Below are 13,958 nucleotides of genomic sequence, written 5' to 3'. Positions count from 1 at the left end.
AGGGCACTTAAAGGGCACAGAGCAAAGGGGCAGGTGCTTGAGCACCACCTGGGCTCTATCTGTGCACGTCCCTGACACCAGCCATATGTTTGTAATTCATGGACCAATTCACATGAAACAAAAACTGTCACAGGGACATTAGCAACAAAGTCCTCTCTTCCAGGTCATATGAACTATGGTCTAATTATTGCCTCATAAAGGCGTCCAAAAATGAAGACAATATTCAAAAACATGAGTTATGATCAGGGAAAACATTTGGACATAGTTGTATTGGCACGAGCTCCAACTGAAATAGAATCCTATAACATGAACACAATCTACTGCGTTGTTGGATTTCACCTAGAGAGGCAGCAATATGCCAGGAGCCACTGAACTGATGGCGTTTGTTTTTGAGTTGTGCTCCTTTCAGTGTGTAACTATACCTTTCAAAAACAGTCGATTATATTTTGAAGGTCCACTAAGCCAAACCTGATTCCTGAACACAATAATGGAACCTGGACTAGGGTTTAAGGGTTCTGTGCGTTTCTATTCTCTTAATGTCTCGAAGTCTGCGTCACTGGGCCATGGATTTGTCATCATGTTCCGAGCTGCGAGTGAAAGTCTGTGCTTTCCCAGAGTTCCCGGCGGACTGCGCAGACGTGGCGGTGTTGGGCGCGGGCCTGGACGCGGCGGTGGACGTGCCGCGGGTCAACGTGGACTGGCTGGTGCACAGTGTGGTCTGTGGAGAGACGCTGGACTTCTCCGGGTCTTCGTTCGGACTGGACACTTCCACGTCGTCTTCCTCCTAAACCTCGGCACCGCACGGCTGTAAATATTTTATTATTAAACTCTTTTAGACTCCACACGGGTCTGTGTTTTTCTTCAAAGTGAACCACACGCCGCAGGTTTCTCCTTTTATTTCATATTTACACAGTGACACAGGAACGCTCCGCTGTGATTGGTCCGTCCTCACACACTGTAAAAGAAAGAAAACTTCATTCAGACATTTCCATCAGTCCAATTCACTGTCAAAATATGTGTTACATAAATGTAGTAGTAGTCAGTGTTTGGGGTATTATAAAAGTACTACTTACAAAAATATATCATTAACTAAAGAATATAACATATTACTTCTGCTCAAATATATTACAATTAAAGTACACTTAAACTTGCCCAAGTAGTAGAAGAAGCAATAGTACCAGTATAATAGTAGTAGTAGTACCTGCCCAGCGTGCCCCCGGAGCAGGTGTAGTACTTGTTTTAATAGTAGTAATAGTAGTAATAGTAGTAGTAGTACCTGCCCAGCGTGCCCCCGGAGCAGGTGTAGTACTTGTTGTCATAGTAATAGTAGTAGTAGTAGTAGTAGTAGTAGTAGTAGTAGTACCTGCCCAGCGTGCCCCCAGAGCAGGTGTAGTACTTGCTGTCGTAGTAATAGCAATAGTAGTAGTACCTGCCCAGCGTGCCCCCGGAGCAGGTGTAGTACTTGTTTTAATAGTAGTAATAGTAGTAATAGTAGTAGTAGTACCTGCCCAGCGTGCCCCCGGAGCAGGTGTAGTACTTGTTTTAATAGTAGTAATAGTAGTAGTAGTACCTGCCCAGCGTGCCCCCGGAGCAGGTGTAGTACTTGTTGTCGTAGTAATAGTAGTAATAGTAGTAGTAGTACCTGCCCAGCGTGCCCCCGGAGCAGGTGTAGTACTTGTTGTCGTAGTAATAGTAGTAGTAGTAGTACCTGCCCAGCGTGCCCCCGGAGCAGGTGTAGTACTTGTTGTCGTAGTAATAGTAGTAATAGTAGTAGTAGTACCTGCCCAGCGTGCCCCCGGAGCAGGTGTAGTACTTGTTGTCGTAGTAGTAGTAGTACCTGCCCAGCGTGCCCCCGGAGCAGGTGTAGTACTTGTTGTCATAGTAGTAGTAGTAATAGTAGTAGTAGTACCTGCCCAGCGTGCCCCCGGAGCAGGTGTAGTACTTGTTGTCATAGTAATAGTAGTAGTAGTACCTGCCCAGCGTGCCCCCGGAGCAGGTGTAGTACTTGTTGTCATAGTAATAGTAGTAGTAGTACCTGCCCAGCGTGCCCCCGGAGCAGGTGTAGTACTTGTTGTCATAGTAGTAGTAGTAATAGTAGTAGTAGTACCTGCCCAGCGTGCCCCCGGAGCAGGTGTAGTACTTGTTGTCATAGTAATAGTAGTAGTAGTACCTGCCCAGCGTGCCCCCGGAGCAGGTGTAGTACTTGTTGTCATAGTAATAGTAGTAGTAGTACCTGCCCAGCGTGCCCCCGGAGCAGGTGTAGTAATTGTTGTCGTAGTAATAGTAGTAATAGTAGTAGTAGTACCTGCCCAGCGTGCCCCCGGAGCAGGTGTAGTACTTGTTGTCGTAGTAATAGTAGTAATAGTAGTAGTAGTACCTGCCCAGCGTGCCCCCGGAGCAGGTGTAGTACTTGTTGTCGTAGTAATAGTAGTAGTAGTAGTACCTGCCCAGCGTGCCCCCGGAGCAGGTGTAGTACTTGTTGTCGTAGTAATAGTAGTAGTAGTACCTGCCCAGCGTGCCCCCGGAGCAGGTGTAGTACTTGTTGTCGTAGTAATAGTAGTAATAGTAGTAGTAGTACCTGCCCAGCGTGCCCCCGGAGCAGGTGTAGTACTTGTTGTCGTAGTAGTAGTAGTACCTGCCCAGCGTGCCCCCGGAGCAGGTGTAGTACTTGTTGTCATAGTAGTAGTAGTAATAGTAGTAGTAGTACCTGCCCAGCGTGCCCCCGGAGCAGGTGTAGTACTTGTTGTCATAGTAATAGTAGTAGTAGTACCTGCCCAGCGTGCCCCCGGAGCAGGTGTAGTACTTGTTGTCATAGTAATAGTAGTAGTAGTACCTGCCCAGCGTGCCCCCGGAGCAGGTGTAGTACTTGTTGTCATAGTAGTAGTAGTAATAGTAGTAGTAGTACCTGCCCAGCGTGCCCCCGGAGCAGGTGTAGTACTTGTTGTCATAGTAATAGTAGTAGTAGCGTGCCCCCGGAGCAGGTGTAGTACTTGTTGTCATAGTAATAGTAGTAGTAGTACCTGCCCAGCGTGCCCCCGGAGCAGGTGTAGTACTTGTTGTCGTAGTAATAGTAGTAGTAGTACCTGCCCAGCGTGCCCCCGGAGCAGGTGTAGTACTTGTTGTCATAGTAATAGTAGTAGTAGTACCTGCCCAGCGTGCCCCCGGAGCAGGTGTAGTAATTGTTGTCGTAGTAATAGTAGTAATAGTAGTAGTAGTACCTGCCCAGCGTGCCCCCGGAGCAGGTGTAGTAATTGTTGTCGTAGTAATAGTAGTAATAGTAGTAGTAGTACCTGCCCAGCGTGCCCCCGGAGCAGGTGTAGTACTTGTTGTCATAGTAATAGTAGTAATAGTAGTAGTAGTACCTGCCCAGCGTGCCCCCGGAGCAGGTGTAGTACTTGTTATCGTAGTAATAGTAGTAATAGTAGTAGTAGTACCTGCCCAGCGTTCCCCCGGAGCAGGTGTAGTACTTGTTGTCGTAGTAATAGTAGTAATAGTAGTAGTAGTACCTGCCCAGCGTGCCCCCGGAGCAGGTGTAGTACTTGTTGTCATAGTAGTAGTAGTAATAGTAGTAGTAGTACCTGCCCAGCGTGCCCCCGGAGCAGGTGTAGTACTTGTTGTCATAGTAATAGTAGTAGTAGTACCTGCCCAGCGTGCCCCCGGAGCAGGTGTAGTAATTGTTGTCGTAGTAATAGTAGTAATAGTAGTAGTAGTACCTGCCCAGCGTGCCCCCGGAGCAGGTGTAGTACTTGTTGTCGTAGTAATAGTAGTAATAGTAGTAGTAGTACCTGCCCAGCGTGCCCCCGGAGCAGGTGTAGTACTTGTTGTCGTAGTAATAGTAGTAGTAGTAGTACCTGCCCAGCGTGCCCCCGGAGCAGGTGTAGTACTTGTTGTCGTAGTAATAGTAGTAGTAGTACCTGCCCAGCGTGCCCCCGGAGCAGGTGTAGTACTTGTTGTCGTAGTAATAGTAGTAATAGTAGTAGTAGTACCTGCCCAGCGTGCCCCCGGAGCAGGTGTAGTACTTGTTGTCGTAGTAGTAGTAGTACCTGCCCAGCGTGCCCCCGGAGCAGGTGTAGTACTTGTTGTCATAGTAGTAGTAGTAATAGTAGTAGTAGTACCTGCCCAGCGTGCCCCCGGAGCAGGTGTAGTACTTGTTGTCATAGTAATAGTAGTAGTAGTACCTGCCCAGCGTGCCCCCGGAGCAGGTGTAGTACTTGTTGTCATAGTAATAGTAGTAGTAGTACCTGCCCAGCGTGCCCCCGGAGCAGGTGTAGTACTTGTTGTCATAGTAGTAGTAGTAATAGTAGTAGTAGTACCTGCCCAGCGTGCCCCCGGAGCAGGTGTAGTACTTGTTGTCATAGTAATAGTAGTAGTAGCGTGCCCCCGGAGCAGGTGTAGTACTTGTTGTCATAGTAATAGTAGTAGTAGTACCTGCCCAGCGTGCCCCCGGAGCAGGTGTAGTACTTGTTGTCGTAGTAATAGTAGTAGTAGTACCTGCCCAGCGTGCCCCCGGAGCAGGTGTAGTACTTGTTGTCATAGTAATAGTAGTAGTAGTACCTGCCCAGCGTGCCCCCGGAGCAGGTGTAGTAATTGTTGTCGTAGTAATAGTAGTAATAGTAGTAGTAGTACCTGCCCAGCGTGCCCCCGGAGCAGGTGTAGTAATTGTTGTCGTAGTAATAGTAGTAATAGTAGTAGTAGTACCTGCCCAGCGTGCCCCCGGAGCAGGTGTAGTACTTGTTATCGTAGTAATAGTAGTAATAGTAGTAGTAGTACCTGCCCAGCGTTCCCCCGGAGCAGGTGTAGTACTTGTTGTAGTCCAGGCGCAGCAGTAGTTGAGCGAGGTCTGAGTTGATCTGGTGGTTTCTGACGCTCGACAGGATTTTGAACAGAAGAGACGACTGCCTCCGGAAACCCTGGGGGGCACAGTACATGGAGTATTTACAGGAGGTACACACAGTACATGGAGTATTTACAGGAGGTACACACAGTACATGGAGTATTTACAGGAGGTACATGGAGTATTTACAGGAGGTACATGGAGTATTTACAGGAGGTACACACAGTACATGGAGTATTTACAGGAGGTACACACAGTACATGGAGTATTTACAGGAGGTACACACAGTATTTACAGGAGGTACACACGTACATGGTAAATCACACAGCATACTAGAGGTTACTTAAACCTAAAATTCATTTACGGAATATTTTTTAGCTTTGATTTTTAGTGCCGCGATGGATCTCATGGTCGCTGAGAGCGCATGGGTTTGGATAAAACACAAAGGACCGAGAGAAGAGGAGGTTTCATGACTCTGTTCAGATCCATTTGTCCCACAGTCTCACACTCCTGCACTTCACTGAAGCGCTGACATCATGAAGAAAGAGCTGACATCATGAAGAAAGAACACTATGTGGAAATATTGCAACAACAATATCTCTTGTATTGACATTTTGTTTGTATTTGTCAATAGAAACAAACACTTTCCCACAGAGCTGGAAGGTTGCTGTAATCACTCCAGTTCAGAAGTCAGAGGACACAGACCGAGCCTAAGTCCATTCTCCCTGTAGTTTCCAAAGTGCTGGAAAAAACAGTGGCTGGGCTACTAATAGAACATCTTGAAAATAACCAACTGTTGCATCCCCAGCGGTTCAGACAAAAATACAGCACAGAAACAGCCAGCTGCTTCTACAGGACAAAGGGAATGTTGTCAGGACTGTTTTTAGGCCTTGGACACAGTGGACCATTGTATCTTACTGAAGAAATTACAGCAATTTCAATGTTCAGCTGCAGCTGTCATGGTTTAAGTCCTACCCGGAGGGTTGAGCACAATGTGTGAAAGTAGGAAGCGTTAAATCCACCCCAAGTCCAAATGACTCAGGAGTGCCTCAAGGGTCAGTCCTAGGACCGTTGCTGTTTTCAATGTAAATGATCTCCCAGATTGCTGTCAGGGTGAAAAGTGTCAGCTTTATTCTGATGACAGTTATTCATGTGTCAGCACTGGCTGGGCCGCAGTTAACACAGGCTTTACTTAACATTTTTCTCCATCAGCCGGAGGTCCCCTGACAGCACCTTTGAGGTTCAGTTAGAACCAGTGTTAATTTCGACTAAAATATTTAGTCTTAACCCCTTAACGCCTATTGGCGTAAATCGGCAACATACCTCTTCTTGCCAGACTGTGGCTAAAATAACGCACGTTTTCCCTTGATACCTGTTTGCGCACATCCATGCCGTACCTAGGAAAGTTTTGCAAGCACTAGATTCTCGTAGGACCGGTCAGAGAAGGAACCACAAGCGGGTCATGGTAGCTATTTAGCGGAAATAGCATTTCTGCAAATCGAGGCAGCAACTTTGATGAAATCTTCAAATGTAAATTGAGTTGTGCTAAAATAAAATTATGCAGCAGCTCCCTGTTTCCATCTTTAGATTATTGATTGGAATGAACTTCGTGTGATGGATTTTTTTTTTTGTTATTTGAAGATTTAGGTACGTTGTAAATCGGCAACATCAGGCCATAAAGGAAAACTGCAGTAGCTCCATCTGGTGGCCACAGTGACCGCATTTTAGTAGTATTTAGATGTATTACAGCTAAAACGTTTTTTAGAACATGCCATTTTAGTGAAATTCTATAATCATTGTAACAATAACATACAAAGATATAAAAAAAAAAGTTATCCCTTTTTTTACACAGAACAAAATGAAACCGTTGGTGTTGTATGCAAAGCGACCACAAGGTGGACCTACTGGACCACAAACAAGAGTTCCACGTCCGAAAATAATGTGCAATTATAATATAATTTGCAAATAAGTAATGGTACATAGAGGTATCTGATGTACAATGTATTATAAAACCTCAGGAAAGGGAGCAAAAACTGATAATAATTAAAAATTGTAGATATTTTGTAGATAAATTGTCTGCACCTTTATAAAGTGCTTTTTTTCACCTCCCTACATCAGGTGATGAAAGCAGCAGCAGCAGGGAAGGCACTGATGACAGGAACAGCAGTAATGAAGATGTTACTGAACATCCTGATGCCCTTCCTGTTACCAGTGCTGCTGCTGCAGGACGGCATCAGCTGCTCAAAATCAACACTTTGCAAGAATTTAGTGAAAAGCGTTAGCTCTGTTTACTGTTCTAATATCCTAACCTGAATACACAAGTGTTCAGTGTATCTTACAGTGCATTTACATTTGTAATAATTGTGAATAAATACATTTTGTCATTTTAATACATTTACAACTTTTGCCTGTTGTTGCCGAATTACAACATACCCAAAATTGCATTTATGCCTGTTGTTGCCGATTGGCAACATACCTAAAACTATATCTATACTATGTGCGACATAAAAATTTACAATCTCCACTTAATTTAGCATCAGCTTGAAAGCAAAAACACTGATAATATTTTTTTTTATATAATGGGAAATTAGTTCAGGCGTTAAGGGGTTAATTTTAGTCAAAGTGATATTTTTGACGACTAAAATTGGACTAAAACTAAATTAAAAGTTTCACATGAGACTAAAACTATGACTAAAATGTCCAGATATTTTAGTCTAGACTAAAATAAGACTAAATAAAAATGAAAGGGAGAGACTAAAATCATCCAAACTTCTATTGAGCGTCTGAAAGAGCCTCAGATCATTTAAATTCACTGCCAAAGGATCAGCTCTGAGCTTTGTTCATGTGGAGCAGAAACATGAAGCAGAGGGACAAGATTATAATGAATATTATCAATGCAAAGTCGACTAAATTAGTCTTAAATTTAGTCGACTAAATTGACATGCAATTTTTGTCGACTAAATCTCGACTAAAATTAAATTACATTTTAGTCAAAAGACTAAGACTAAAACTAAAATAAAATATGTTGTCAAAATTAACACTGGTTAGAACATGAACCCATTCAGGAGGTTCATGAAACAAAATACTTCTGACCTTTTTTCTTTTTATAAGAAGAGAGTTATCACACCAGGCTGCTTTAATGTATGTGCATGTAATGGGTTTTTCACATCTGTCATACTGCATTACATCAGCGTCCACTCTGAAACCAGTCACTTCTCTGTATAAACACGCAATTAAGAAACCTCTGAGAGGCATCATTGTGATATCATACAAACGCAGCGTTTTACTTTTGAAAACTTTGTACATTTTAGTAGTAAAATGAAATTGACTTTTAAATGTCTGAACATCTGTGTGTCACCACTGTTCTCTGGCCTCATGGTGAGGGGTCAGGGGTCAGGGGTCAGGGCTCTCTCAGACCGTCCACCAGAGCCTCAGTTAGCGGGGATTGTGTTCTCCCAAAGTTTCGAAAATCTTTTGGACAGTCCAGCTTCTCCTTCGGAAGCGACACTGTGGAACTCTCTCCCCACTGCTCTGAAACATCAACATCATGTTACTTACTTATTCCTCCCTCTCCTGTGAATGTTTCCATGCTGTGGCCAAAGCAAATATGATCAAATAGAAATGTGTGGGTGGTATTAATATAAGCAGACACTGTTTAATCATTCTTCGGATTTTAATAAAGATGAGACCACATTTTATGCCCAATTTAGGCAGAAATGTGAGAAATTCCAAAGCGTTCTCATAGGTGGTAGTAGTAGTGGTAGTGGTAGTAGTGGTGGTAGTGGTGGTAGTAGTAGTAGTAGTGGTCGTACCTTGATGAGGAGGTCGAGCTGTGCGGCGCCTCGTTCGTCCAGCGCTGAGTTCTGTCTGACCAGAGAACAGAACGAGTGACACAGCTCCAGGATCTCACTGAGGCAGTGGAACACCTGCAGTACACGGATACTTCAAATACTGAGAAATATACTGCATAAGTACACAGACACAGCTCCAGGGTCTTAACTAGAAAAAAAAGCATCGAAATAGAAGAACAATAACACAATAAAAAAAAAAGCGATAACACGCACGCAGACAAGACTGACAAAAGAGAGAAGCAAATGTGAAGCGTCATGAAGCTTTGTAGATTGGGGTAAAGCTGAACTGGAGACTGGGTTAAGCTGAACTGGAACTGGGTTAAGGTGGGAGCTGGTTTAAGCTGGTTTGAGCTGGATTTGATTTGATTTGGAAACATTGCTCTGTTTTCAGAGGGCCGTGTCAGGGCCGTGTCAGGAGTGCGGGTGTTAGTCCTGCTGTTTGGTACCGGTTTGAGCAGGATGAAGGACTGGGCCAGCAGGTTACTGAGGAAGTGGTCGTGGGCCAGCCTGATGCTCTCGAAGTCTCTGGTGGAGTTTATCTGAGCCAAGAGCTGCGAGAACTGAGACTCCAGCACGTCCACCTGAAAATACACAACACCGAGTGAAGTACTGCAGAAAGTACACACAACACACAGATTTGTCATTCTGGTGTAACCTTTTTAATCCCTCCCACTTTATAAATGTGGTCAGAGATCTTAAAGATTAGAGGAGAAACGTCCATCACTTAAAAAAAGAATAGAGGTGGGAGACCGCTCTCACGTTTTTGGGGACTGTCCAAAATTAATCAAGTATTAGAATTTCTGAAAAGAGGTGTAATCTCTTTTCAGCAACCTTAGATCAAATTGTAACATTTCCCAAATCGAAATAATACTCTTAAAGGGGGGGTATTATGCAAAATCGACTTTTTCAAGCTTTACATCATGTTATTATGTCATTCCCTCATTAAAAACATGCCTGAAGTGTTGCCTTGGCACATTCACGTATTTTTGAGTAATCTGTAAAAACTCTGATGGCGGCCATTTTAGGGATAGGTTTGCCTGAGTCCTCCTAGGAACGCCCCCACCTCCTGGAGACGCCTCCGAGCTTTCATCACCAGCCGAGTAACCAACCACTGCTCCTCAGCAGAACCCCCTCCCCACTGATGCCACAGACAGCGTGTGGAGGGGGCGTGTCGGAAAGGCTCAGAGGTTCTTAAAGAGACAGGGGCCTATTTCAAGACATTCACTACAGCCATTTTGAGAGAGACATTTTATACAAGGCAGTTATTCTAATTTACTGCATTTACAGACCAACAGAAGGTTTGGTCGTCATTGTAGTGTGATATAGACTGGTGCTATGTGATTGAAAAAAGCAGAATACCCCCTCTTTAATTGCTGAGACGATGATTACGGTCTCTTGGCTCAAACCTCGGCTCCCCAACATGGAACAACAAACTGATAGAAGAGGATCATATGGAGAAAATAACAGCAAGATAAAAAATGACCTAGTTATGGACAACTGGGCTTCAATTGAAAGTACATTGTTTATAATTTATATATAATTTACATTGAAATCTTTTTTTTTTCTTTTTGTAATGCTGGCTATATTTTTCTTTTAAGGACACAAGGAGTACTGGAGCAAATGTACCTTTATTGTACCTATTATATATTTTTTGGGGGTATGACGTTTGTCCAAGATCCTACAAATAAATAAATAAAAATAATACTGATCATAATCGTGCTGGACCGACACTATGAAGATTTGGAGAATATTAGCTCTTGAATTGTGGCTCCAGTGAAAGACAGGTAGTAGCAGTAGTAGTAGTAGAAGTAGCAGTACCTGTAGGTAGTACTGCAGGTTGTCGATGAGGAAGGCCATGTGGTTGCGGAGTCTCCACTGGGGGGCGTCGGTCTGACTGGACTTAAGGCGTTTTCTCTGCATCTAAAACACACAGACACTTTGTTTCATCATTATACTGCAGTATTTGTAGTACTGCAGTATCTGTAGTACTGCAGTATCTCCTCACCTGAAGGGCCCACAGATGCTGCAGCTGAGACTGGACTCTCCTCACGCTCAGTAAGTACCGGAATACAACGTTATACCTGAAATACACAGGATACTTCAGAAATGAACACGACTAAAACCATTATTATTACGTTCTTATTTCCCTCTACCATTTTATGAATACTAATGTTTCCATATTCTACTACTGCTTAGTAAGTATTCCATTTATTCAGTGCCTTCATAGACACAAATCACAAAGCATTTAACACAACTAAGGAATAAAAAAAAAACTAAAAACAGTTTGAACAGGAAAAATCATGTACCCCAGCTTTAAAGAGTTCTCTTACATGTAGTGGAAGATGAAACAAATGATAGATTAATCCTAAAAATAACCACCTGAATATACACAGCAGTGATGTCACACCCACCAGGTCTATATGCAGTGGGCGTGTCCAGGTGGGCAGTGAAATGGTCAGCTCCCTTTTAAAACCCAAGTCCAGTTGTTTTGCTTTACCTTTTTGAACCTGAATATTCCATTACACAGGAGCCAGGACAGGGGGAATACAGTATTGCAGTACTTGTACTTACTTCTCCAGTACTGCGGGGGTGAAGAGGATGTGCAGGGGCCACTGGACTCTGTAGGACAGTCCCAGAGCGGCCCAGCCCGACTGAGGAGGCTCCCGCGGGGACGTGTCCTGAGCCGCCGCCCCCTCCCGCCCTGGATCTGAGGAAGGAGCGGGATTAAAGCTTCATCCACTGAAATGACCAGTGAGACCCGGCCTTCAGCAGGACTACGGAGGGCCTACAGCAGGACTACGGAGGGCCTACAGCAGGTGTACGGAGGGCCTACAGGACTACGGAGGGCCTACAGCAGGCCTACAGCAGGACTACATGAAGGCCTACAGGACTACGGAAGGTCTACAGCAGAACTACGGAGGGCCTACAGCAGGACTACGGCGGGCCTACAGGACTACGGAGGGCCTACAGCAGGGCTACGGAGGGCCTACAGCAGGACTACGGAGGGCCTACAGGACTACGGAAGGTCTACAGCAGGACTACGGAGGGCCTACAGGACTACGGAAGGTCTACAGCAGGATTACGGAGGGCCTACAGGACTACGGAGGGCCTACAGGACTACGGAGGGCCTGCAGCAGGACTACGGAGGGCCTACAGCAGGGCTACGGAGGGCCTACAGCAGGACTACGGAAGGCCTACAGCAGGACTACGGAGGGCCTACAGGACTACGGAGGGCCTACAGGACTACGGAGGGCCTACAGCAGGGCTACGGAGGGCCTACAGCAGGACTACGGAAGGCCTACAGCAGGACTACGGACGGCCTACAGCAGGGCTACGGAGGGCCTACAGCAGGACTACGGAGGGGCTACAGCAGGACTACGGAGGGCCTACAGCAGGACTACGGAGGGCCTACAGCAGGGCTACGGAGGGCCTACAGCAGGACTACGGAGGGCCTACAGGACTACGGAAGGTCTACAGCAGGATTACGGAGGGCCTACAGCAGGACTACGGAGGGCCTACAGCAGGACTACGGAAGGTCTACAGCAGGGCTACGGAGGGCCTACAGGACTACGGAAGGTCTACAGCAGGACTACGGAGGGCCTACAGGAGTACGGAAGGTCTACAGCAGGATTACGGAGGGCCTACAGGACTACGGAGGGCCTACAGCAGGATTACAGAAGGCCTACAGCAGGGCTACGGAGGGCCTACAGCAGGACTACGGAAGGCCTACAGCAGGACTACGGAAGCCCTACAGCAGGACTACGGAGGGCCTACAGCAGGATTACGGAGGGCCTACAGGACTACGGAAGGTCTACAGCAGGATTACGGAGGGCCTACAGGACTACGGAGGGCCTACAGGACTACGGAGGGCCTACAGGGCTACGGAGGGCCTACAGCAGGACTATGGAGGGCCTACAGGACTACGGAGGGCCTACAGCAGGACTACGGAGGGGCTACAGCAGGACTACGGAGGGGCTACAGCAGGACTACGGAGGGGCTACAGCAGGACTACGGAGGGCCTACAGCAGGACTACGGAGGGCCTACAGCAGGACTACGGAGGGGCTACAGCAGGACTACGGAGGGGCTACAGCAGGACTACGGAGGGCCTACAGCAGGACTACGGAGGGCCTACAGCAGGACTACGGAGGGCCTACAGCAGGGCTACGGAGGGCCTACAGCAGGACTACGGAGGGGCTACAGCAGGACTACGGAGGGGCTACAGCAGGACTACGGAGGGCCTACAGCAGGACTACGGAGGGCCTACAGCAGGACTACGGAGGGCCTACAACAGGGCTACGGAGGGCCTACAGCAGGACTACGGAGGGCCTACAGCAGGGCTACGGAGGGCCTACAGCAGGACTACGGAAGGCCTACAGCAGGACTACGGAAGGCCTACAGCAGGGCTACGGAAGGCCTACAGCAGGACTACGGAGGGCCTACAGCAGGACTACGGAGGGCCTACAGCAGGACTACGGAGGGCCTACAGGACTACGGAAGGTCTACAGCAGGATTACGGAGGGCCTACAGGACTACGGAGGGCCTACAGCAGGACTACGGAGGGCCTACAGCAGGACTACGGAGGGCCTACAGGACTACGGAAGGTCTACAGCAGGATTACGGAGGGCCTACAGGACTACGGAGGGCCTACAGCAGGGCTACGGAGGGCCTACAGCAGGACTACGGAGGGCCTACAGCAGGGCTACGGAAGGCCTACAGCAGGGCTACGGAAGGCCTACAGCAGGACTACGGAGGGCCTACAGCAGGACTACGGAGGGCCTACAGCAGGACTACGGAGGGCCTACAGCAGGGCTACGGAGGGCCTACAGCAGGACTACGGAAGGCCTACAGCAGGACTACGGAAGGCCTACAGCAGGACTACGGAGGGCCTACAGCAGGACTACGGAGGGCCTACAGCAGGACTACGGAAGGCCTACAGCAGGACTACGGAGGGCCTACAGCAGGACTACGGAGGGCCTACAGCAGGACTACGGAAGGCCTACAGCAGGACTACGGAAGGCCTACAGCAGGACTACGGAGGGCCTACAGCAGGACTACGGAGGGCCTACAGCAGGGCTACGGAGGGCCTACAGCAGGACTACGGAAGGCCTACAGCAGGACTACGGAGGGCCTACAGCAGGACTGCGGAGGGCCTACAGCAGGGCTACGGAGGGCCTACAGCAGGACTACGGAAGGCCTACAGCAGGACTACGGAAGGCCTACAGCAGGACTACGGAAGGCCTACAGCAGGGCTACGGAGGGCCTACAGCAGGGC

General features: G+C 47.3%; 2 protein-coding genes across 5 annotated transcripts in view; one reads left to right on the top strand and one right to left on the bottom strand.

Moving 5' to 3' along the window:
* The window catches only part of tp53bp1 (tumor protein p53 binding protein, 1), a 40,496-nt gene extending 39,656 nt beyond the window's left edge, over positions 1 to 840 (top strand). For all 4 annotated transcript variants that reach the window (XM_079555091.1, XM_079555092.1, XM_079555089.1 and 1 more), the window contains one exon: positions 616 to 840. In XM_079555091.1, the coding sequence (XP_079411217.1) occupies positions 616 to 788 (173 nt within the window). In that variant the 3' untranslated portion in view covers positions 789 to 840. The remainder of the gene's footprint in view (positions 1 to 615) is intronic.
* tubgcp4 (tubulin gamma complex component 4) overlaps positions 1 to 13,958 on the bottom strand; it is a 58,903-nt gene that overhangs the window by 24,878 nt on the left and 20,067 nt on the right. Inside the window, exons 13-19 of the mRNA XM_079555111.1 lie at positions 11,257 to 11,392; positions 10,691 to 10,766; positions 10,504 to 10,605; positions 9,132 to 9,266; positions 8,647 to 8,760; positions 4,771 to 4,910; positions 925 to 955 (exon numbers count right to left, since the gene is read on the bottom strand). Of these exons, the coding sequence (XP_079411237.1) occupies positions 949 to 955; positions 4,771 to 4,910; positions 8,647 to 8,760; positions 9,132 to 9,266; positions 10,504 to 10,605; positions 10,691 to 10,766; positions 11,257 to 11,392 (710 nt within the window). The 3' untranslated portion in view covers positions 925 to 948. The remainder of the gene's footprint in view (positions 1 to 924; positions 956 to 4,770; positions 4,911 to 8,646; positions 8,761 to 9,131; positions 9,267 to 10,503; positions 10,606 to 10,690; positions 10,767 to 11,256; positions 11,393 to 13,958) is intronic.

This window comes from Gobius niger (genome assembly GCF_951799975.1).
Source record: "Gobius niger genome assembly, chromosome: 4".
In the NCBI taxonomy this organism is placed as follows: Eukaryota; Metazoa; Chordata; class Actinopteri; order Gobiiformes; family Gobiidae; genus Gobius; species Gobius niger.
Note: the sequence above shows the minus strand (reverse complement) of the source record. Positions and strands in the feature narration are given on the sequence as shown.